The following is a 9,335-nucleotide window of genomic DNA, read 5'->3' as shown; positions in this document are numbered from 1 at the left end:
AAAAAAAAAAAAAAAAAAAACAGACTTAAAGTCGTATTCTGAACTTCATAAAGTCTTAAGAACAGGAGTGTTTTTGTGTGGACGATTGGGTCGTTAATGCCAACAGAAATGTTCTCCTGTGGAGGCTAGAAGTCCCCTCCTGACCTCTGTGTGGTCTTCCTTTAACTCGACTAACAGCAGGTCAGGTCACATCAGTCAAACCCGGTCCTGGACCTCACAAATCCTCATGTGTGAACGACAGACTGCCTCCACAGGTGTCTCTTCCGCTCCCCTCCAACCTTTCCCTTAAGTAAGACTCTTATCCTTTATAAAAATGATTTGAGGGCGACGCCCCGGACAACCGCTTCCCCGACTTCATTTGTCTCTTGGCAAGTTTGATGGCGCTGTGTTTAAAAACCCATTCAATCTTATAAACCAAAAATTAAATGTAGTCGACTGTGATGGGCACTCAGTGCATCTGCTATTTATATGCTAATGTACACTCTGGGCCTGCCAAGGTCTGGCAAATTATTACTGCACAACCATAAGTCAGGTGTATGGCAGGGGGGGCGTGGGGAGGGGAGGGGGGCAGGTTAAACATCACACAGACACACATACAGGAGGAGGACGGGCAAAAAAAGAGGAGAAGAGGAGGTGAAAAATCTTTTGGAGACGTCTCTATTGTCTCCCCTGACAAGGTAATATAGCTCTCCACTTGGACACAAACACAAACACACACAAGTGCCTCCTCGCAGAGCAAATAATTTAGTTCTGCCTTTAAGGCTGGAATGGGAAATGTGGTAGAAGAGCTGAACATCCCTAATGCCATCATTGCTCCAATACAAAGCAGTAAAAGAAGGAAAAAAGGATCGTATTAAAGAAGTTCGTTAATAAAAACCTGTATTAATCATCTAAAAACACATCAGATCAAAGTCAAATAAATGACAAAGTATAAAAAATACTTGACAAAAAGGAAAGTTTACATCATGAGATGAACTTTAACCCTAACTGATTTGGAATAAGTATATAGAGAAGCAAACTTTTCACTGCTTAAGTGGTCGAACTGAGAAATTAACGATCAGTTTGTTTGTTGATGACACCAAGAAAAAAAATGAGGCACTCTTATTTTATATTCTGTTACTTGTAGGATATAATGACACCAACATTAATTTCTTAAATTATTACTGAAGATAGATTTGGGTTTTTCCCCCTTAATTTGGTCCGGATCGAGGTCCAGACAACCTTTAACCATACATTTCTTTTTCAATCCAAAGCTCGTAAACCAAACCACATGACTAAAGATCTCTTCAGTCATTGGTCAGGATTTATGAAGGCGGAAAAAGCAACGAGAAAAAGAATAATAGAAGCCTTAAGCTTTGCAATCCTTGTCGAGATAGTTCACTAAATCAAAGTTTATATTCCATTGACCAATTTTGAACGTCTGTATAAACGTCAACACTTTCTATATGCTATTACGAAGTTGCTAAGAAGACGTTGGTTATTGAGGTACACTTCCGGGTCCAGTGTGAACCTAGCATGAAGCTCCACCTACTCTTATTCAAGTCAGTTTCTAAGTTAAACAACTTGCACTACAACTAAAAATCTCATGAGAAATGATTCAGAACATGTATCAGAGCAGGAATGGTTATTCTGAACAATAGAATTGCTGAGTTTATTTCTCTAGAAGTTTGTGAGGTTTTGGCTTCTTGGAGCCACTTCTTGTTTGGACTCAGTCCAGCTCTTATATACAGTCAAATCCTATTAAAAGAAAGCGAACGTTAAACCTCATGGAAGAATTTCCAAACCAAACCTCTTTCAGTGTTTATTGTTTGCTGAGGGGACTGTGATTTAAGCGTCGTTACAAACTAATTAGGCATAAAGCTTCCCGTTGAGCCTGACCTATTCAGGGCTTGATTTGCCACAACATCCCACATCTCTATTACCACCTTGCACTTCTATTCATTACTACCTAGAAAGGATCCCATGGGATCCTGTCTAATGAGAAAAAGCTTTCCACTCCCCCCCCGTCTCCGCCTGCAGCTTCTTTCCATTATACCCTGCTACACCCCCCTCCCCTCCCAAAACACACATGCGTTGATGCAGCCGTCGTCTCCGGGGAGCAGTCAGCTCGCATGATGTATAAGGTGACATCTTTATTTCACTAACCCAGCCTGGCAGGTCTATTAGCCGGCCCGGAGCTTCCCAAACCTTTTGCTGTCAAGGAGCTTATTCCCGACTGTCGGGTCCACTTCCCCCCCCCAGACCGTCTCAATCTGTGATTAAAACAGTCGTGATTATACATTCTCACCCGCCGCCGCATCGAATGTGTGTTTACTTCTCATTTTTCTGTGAACCGAATGAGAGGGGGGATCCTCGCCTCACTGATATCAGATCAGTTCAGAGATCCCCCCCCTCAATGTGACAGTCCCAGTGGATCCATCAGCTCCAATTTAGGAAGAGTTTCTTTCACTTCAGCAGAGAGCTCTGATGGACCCTCATTTACCGCATTATTCTCTCTCCTCTAACCCAGATGTTTGTGTCTTCATCCCTTCGTTTTCACTCTTCTGTTTCCAAACATCCTTCAAACTTATTAGTAGTTTTTTTTTGCAGCAACACTTCCTAATTCAGGTATTTTCTCATAATCTACCATCCATAAAAGCTAATAATTCTGCAAAACTTCACGAGATTATTCTGATCCCATTTCCTTACATAACTGATAAAAAACACAGAATAAGAATCGGTGATCCATCGAGCTGCAGTAAAGAGCATTATGCAAACTTTAAAGAAAAGTATGGCATAAAACCAAACGGTAAACACATTATTATCCAACTGAGAGAAGAGCCCTCCTATTGAAGGAAATGAATGTAGAGATGAGAGGAGGAGAATCCCAGCGGGAAGAAGAAAGAGAGGAATAGTCTTCTTTGTTTATCTGCAGAGAGGAGAGGTTGGTCACATCCATTGTGCCGAGACAAGATGGGTTATCAGCAGTAAACAAGGCCTCGGCCTGTATGAATGGAGCCCAGAGTGACTGAATACACTCTAAAAAACAGATATGTTTAAATAAGTCGCCGTGTCTCCATCCGTTACTCAGCAGCGCTCCATGATTTCTGTCGGCGCCACAGTGAAAACTTACTGCATGCCGTTTGGGAGTAGATTCAGTCCAGTGACGGCGTGCTCATCACTCTCACATTCAGAATGCTTTTAGATCGAGGCGTTGGATCTTCACTTCCACAAAGATTACCCACACATTTTTAACAATTTTCCAGTTTATGTTGGATGTATCGGAAGTTTTTTGGCCACTTCCGACCCGATTGTACATGAGAACTGGACTGAGTGGCCCCTCCCCCCTGACATTCCAAACAGGAAGTGGCTCCAAGACTTCTTTTGGTCAGAATAACCATTCTTGCTTGGATAACTTTTTTTATAAACTTACTTCTTTAAATCATATTTATTCTGTAGTTCAAGTTATAAACTGACCAATCAAAGTAGGTGGAGCCTGCTGTGCCCCACCTCCAAAACATTGGATTGACAGATTTTATTTGGCCTGCTTTATAGTGGTAGGGGTGTGGCCATCCAACAAAGTCACTCCTGATTGGCGAGAGTGGTTGCCATAGAAACATTGCCTCACAAAAAAAATGTAGCAGTCGAATGGACCACACTTTGTTTTAGCCAGAATGTACCATTTTCAATGGGTGACATCACACAGACCCAGTCCAGTTCTCATCTATAGTCATTTAATAAACAAAAAACAGGAGTTTTTGCTCCAAATAAGGATTTATTGCTACATACTACAGTATAATAATAATAATGCAGAATAATTAACAACCGGATGTCTATGTTATAAGGACGTTGCTAATAAAGTTGTTCAAACGGTGGATTCAAGTTTATGATTATATTCAGAAAAAAAACAGTTCAGTGACCTTTTTTTTTCTTTTTTATTTATCCGTCGCTCTTTAAAAGTAGGACAAAGCTGAAGTCTGAGTTTTGTAGCTTTCACTTTCAGAGTTATGAGTTTAAGGGAGTTATTTAAAGAGGATGAAAATAAACTTTACCCTGAAAAGTTAAACTAGAAACTAAAAAGTAAATGAATGAATAAAAAATTGGACCCCCATTTCAGCCCCGTAAATATAGTCTGACATTAAACTACTGGGTGGTCTGAAAAAGGTTGAAGAACACGGTGCTAGAATGCAAAAAAGCAACTTAAAAACCAGCTAAAACCAGAATAAATGTAAGGAACATCCAATCACTCACTTATAACGTGTGTTAAACAAAATAAAAAAGAATTCAAAGCTCATCATTGACTGATGCTGCTTGTTTTAACCCCTTTGAAAAGCACAAAAACATTCAGGATAAATAAAATTTCTCTACGGATGAGCCATACAGCCACATTCACAACTGGATTTGCTTTTGTCTTGATTTCTCTCCCATTTAGAAACTCTTTATTAAAGATTTTTTTCTGTAACATAAATATAAATATATAATAGAGCTAATTTAACCTTTGTGTGCTGTTAAATAAGCAGAACTAAAACCTAAATGAAGTCGATGTTTTGCTGCATCCTTTCCCCTGATTGGATTACAGAGTCTCTATCTGCCTCCATGATGCTCGGCTCCCCCGTTATGGGGGGGTACATTGAGCAGCCCAAAGCAATCGAGTGATGTGTCAGCAGCCCGATAGAGAGCCCCCGGTAATGGAAGGCCTTTTAAGGCTAAAAAGGAAAAGCTAATTATGATAAAGGGGCTGTAAGTTGTGTGGTTATCGCGGCGCCGGGCCGGCTGCTGCGGCAGACTGGTCCCTGACAGTGATAACCAGGCAGAGCGGGACGCCCGCCGCTCTGTCACTGTCACTCCACCGCTCTTCCCGGCTAAAGATGGATTCCCACGCTGCAACTTTTATGATTTTCTTTTCGCATTCATCGCTCACTTAGCGGTCCCTGCGCGGCGCTCGTCTTTTCTCTCTGCACGTTTTGAGCCCTGAGAATGAACCGTATCGTGCTTTGATCTCACGCACCTCTAACCTGGCTGGCCTCCATTTTGGGCCCAGACAAAAGCAGAACGTTGGCGTGGAGCGCGATACGCAGCCAGCGAGATCGACCTATCAGCTGTCAAGCCACGGGGCCACATTAGTGGCAGTGAGGGGAATGAACGACTACATCCTCCCCCCTTGCTCCCCAATTTTTCCTCTGTCTGCTGCATTATGCATTATACCTATCTGCCTTCTCCCAAACGTCTTGACGATGATTACATCCATCCTCCGGCTCTGTTATGACACTTCAGTCCAGCTCAGCAGCCGATGCATTAGCGAGAAAAAGCGTCACAAGCTTCTGAAGGATGCTGCTCTCAGCTAAACGCAGGTTTATGTCGGGAAAAGTTACACACATACGCTGACATGATGTCTGGAAGCTCCAAGAAAGAACTTCAGGGGGTCAAGGGTCACCTTCAGTCATTTACAGGTTGAGGATCTGTTTTTTCAGTGCAGATGAGCACGTGCAGTTCTGCAAATAACCTCTGGATGGCTAAAGGTAACCAGGAAGCTGATTCCTGCTCTTCAACTTTACCTTCTTGTTTTGAATTCTTGCCCCAGACTCTCACCAAAATGAGATAAAAACCAAAAAGTATAACAAAAAACATTTTTTTTCAATTAAGGTTAATTTTACAGCTCATATAGTAATGTACCTGAGAGGTAAGAAACTAGATGTGAACATTTTTCTAGATTTGCAGTGAAATGCTGCCATCTGCTGGCCATTCTCTGCAAAGAAAATGAATAGAAAAACTAGACGAGCCTTCTTACTTGTGGGTAAAAAAGGGTTGGACCAGGAGCAGATTTATATTTTGATGATTCACCTTGTAAAAGAAAGAAATAACAAAAGATCTGGACAAAAATATGCCTTAATCTTGATTGAAAATGACTTTTAAAAGGAACATTTTGGAGTTTTTAATTTAAAACTGTGTTTTTTGTTTTCATTTGAGTTCCATTTTCACCAATGGGTTAATGTAGGTCTGGGAAAAACTTAAACTCAGGGAAATGCTGCATTCATGTGGTTTTGGGATGGTCGGAAAAATGATTGTCCGACTTGGAAATCACACATGAATATTGGAAAAACAATAAATCACGAATGCAGACTAACTTTCTGCCCCTGGACAAAGGTGAAGTTATTTGTAGCTGGGGAGACACCTGAATTACAAGTAAAATAAACATTAATACAGATAAAATAGCCACCCGGACATCTGTTTTCTCTGTCGCACGACCACAATCGAACACAGAGTCATCAATTCATCTTTAATAAATGGTTTTAGTCCCCGGAGGAAACCCATGCGTGCACATGGAGAACATGCAAACTCCACACAGAAAGGTTCCAGTGGGACTTGAACCAACGCCTTTTGCTGTGAGGCAAGAGCGTAAACCACTACACCACTGTGTCGCCCAATTGAGGAAAAAGTCTGTGTGAATTCTTATAAACAGTTTTATGTATATTCCACTCATATGTGTTCAATTATATCAATATAATCATTATATTAGTTTGAATTACTCCAAAAATCTCTATTTATGATTATGAATAATTATTAGGAGGACAGCATCTTCTTCTTACATTTTTATACATTTTTCTTTGTTTTTTTTATTTATTTCTGAAAACAAGTTTTATTTATTTGTGTGATTTCCTGCTGTGTTGTCTACAATTATTAATTGAAATTAACCAATAAAGAAAAATTGAATAATAATGAAAAAAAAAAACCTCTTCACCAACAAATAAAAAAAGACTATTTGGAACCTTTAAATGTATTTAAATTTCCCCCTATTTTTATTTTATTTTTCTGAATTCTTTTTCTTTATTAGATCCTATGTATTTTTCATCATATGCATCATCAACATATCAATTTATTAGACATAACTGCAGCTTTAGCTCCTGTTGAGGTCAATTCGTACAAGAATGAGAAATGACCGGCCTGTATTTATAAATATTCTTTTTCCTTCAATTCATTTGTTCTAACCTGTCTGGTTTTTGTTAATTTTACCTGTTTGGTTTTGGTTTGTAACAATGTGTTAGATGGTGGGATTTATTTAATTTATATAATTTATTTTATTTAACTTATTTATTGTAATCACTTAAAAATCTATATAAATGTACCTAAATAAAAAGTTCAGATCATATAAAGAGCTAAAACATTCAGGTCATCGTCTAATGTTTTATTCTACAGTAACTGGGTTTGGTCTTCACTCACCGCTCTGCAGGTTCTGGTCTTGTAGTCGATGTGAAGTTCTTTGTGTTTCTGTAGAGCGCCCTCTAGTGACCTCTTCAGATCCAGCGCTCTTCTCAGCAGCTGCTCATCGGCACGCGACTTTGTGAAAACCTGCAAACACGAGGAATCAGAGGCCAGTCTCGTCAGAACTGAAGCTTCAGAAGAACGCTGAACATCAGCCGTTTTTGTGACAGCATCCGGTCTCATTTACAGTTAAAATGTCTTCATGTTCGTGGTGGATGCAGCTGGTCTGTCCTCACCTGAACCCAGCCCTGCACAGCTGGAAGGTGTTTGGTTTTGATCAATTTATGGAGCTCGATCACCGTGGAAACCACCGGCTCGTTATCTTCTGTCTCCTTCACATGAAGACCTGGAGGTTACAGAAAATTATTTTTTAAGTAAACCAACATAAATACAATTTTTCATTCATTTAAAGCAAAAACAAATATTATTATTATTAACAATAAAAAATTTTACATAGTATGAGGTTACATTTATCCGATTTGTGGAGCTCAGTGGCCTCGTGGGGGAGCGTCTGTCCTTACACTAGGAAGTTGTGGGTTCAAATCCATGATTGGGTCATATCAAAAACGTAAAAAGTGGGTCACCATTCCTCCCTCCGATTTAGGAGGGGCTAATTTTAACTAAAGACTTTTTTAGGAATCAGCTTTACAACCAGTTTGGGGTCTAATTTCGTTTTTCTGTTCGTTAATATCAGGAGCAAAAAAACTATTCAAGCAGGAGTCGAGAAAATTTGTGTGTTTTGGTAAACAAGGGCTGAAAATAACTGAGGAAATCCTCAATTAACCCTTTAACTGCCTGCTCAACCAAACGGTGGGAAAAATAAAAAAAATGTTTTTTAAAAAATTGATCGTGTGTATTACTCCTCAAGGTACGGCGCCCAAAAAGGGAAATTGAAGAGAAAAAATTGAAGTAAAAAATGTTTTAATTCACAAAAATTGAAATAATAATAATTTAAAAAGTTTGTAGATTAGGAATGGATGCACACCAGATAGTAACTGATGCACATCGATTACAAACCAGAGCATTTTTTTTAAATCAATTTTTAAAATAAAAAATAAAAAAGTTACTATCTGGTTTGCAGCAGTTCCAGAATTCTTTTGCTTTTTTTTTTTTACTACGTTAAGTTTTAGAAAAACTTTTCCAACATTTTATTTTTAATATTTTTTCACGGACCCCTAAGTATTCTTAGAAAAAAAATGTTTTACTTCATTTTTTTTTTTACTTTGATGAAGTTTGATTTTTTTCTAAATTTGATTAATTTAGGGGCTCCATACCATGGCAATAAGCAGCAGGATACACTTTTTTTAAGGATATTAAAAGGGTATATGACTCACAAATGGGTTCACTTTTCACTTCGATACAGTTAAATCAGTTTAGAATAAATGTAATAATTGGAAATTCAGATAATTATTAGTTTAAAATCCACACTAATCAACAAAAAATACACATTTTCAATAAAAAAATAGTAAAGTGATTTTTTTTAATGACATAATAAAAAAAACTCCTTCTAAGCGAAAATCATGAACTTGTTTTATTCAGACACATGTAAGCTGAACTCACCAGGACTGAGGTTCAGGTCCAGACTGTAGGAGTGAGAGAGGAGCCCGGAGCTCCTCAGAGCTGAACAATCATCAGTCAACTCCTCTTCATCACTACTTTCTTCTTCCTCACTCCCTTCTTTCTCTTCACTCTCCGTCTCTCTTTTCTCCTCCTCGTCGTGTTCTTTCTCATCGGTTTCTCTCTGATGAGGATCAGAATCGTCTGTGAATAATTCCTCCTTCTCTGTCTTCTGGTTTTCCTTTCCCTCAGAAGTCCGGTCCTCCTCTGGCCCACCCTCTCCTTGTCGTCTTCCTGATTCTTCCTTGTTATCCGTCAGGTCTTTGCTGCAGCAGGGCTGCTCGACGTCTGACAGACGCTTGACGTCAGGTTGAGAGTTTGAGAGGCTGCTGGCGTCCGTCTGGAAATCTGCAACTCCGAAGTCGGGCAGGAGAAGCCTCATGCAGGACTCCATCTCTGTCAGCGTCGACTCGATTTCCTGATGCGACTCTAAAAAATATTAAAGATATAGTGGATAAAACGAAAAGACGTTTCCATTC

The 9,335-nt window shown here is 39.4% G+C and overlaps 1 protein-coding gene across 2 annotated transcripts in view; it reads right to left on the bottom strand.

The window, feature by feature from the left end:
* The window catches only part of uvssa (UV-stimulated scaffold protein A), a 32,230-nt gene that overhangs the window by 20,859 nt on the left and 2,036 nt on the right, over positions 1 to 9,335 (bottom strand). For both annotated transcript variants that reach the window (XM_036213989.1, XM_024260317.2), the window contains exons 6-8: positions 8,800 to 9,285; positions 7,476 to 7,585; positions 7,198 to 7,326 (exon numbers count right to left, since the gene is read on the bottom strand). In XM_036213989.1, the coding sequence (XP_036069882.1) occupies positions 7,198 to 7,326; positions 7,476 to 7,585; positions 8,800 to 9,285 (725 nt within the window). The remainder of the gene's footprint in view (positions 1 to 7,197; positions 7,327 to 7,475; positions 7,586 to 8,799; positions 9,286 to 9,335) is intronic.

This window comes from Oryzias melastigma, linkage group LG10 (genome assembly GCF_002922805.2).
Source record: "Oryzias melastigma strain HK-1 linkage group LG10, ASM292280v2, whole genome shotgun sequence".
In the NCBI taxonomy this organism is placed as follows: Eukaryota; Metazoa; Chordata; class Actinopteri; order Beloniformes; family Adrianichthyidae; genus Oryzias; species Oryzias melastigma.
The sequence above is the reverse complement of the archived record's forward strand: the minus strand, read 5'-3'. Positions and strand labels throughout refer to the sequence as shown.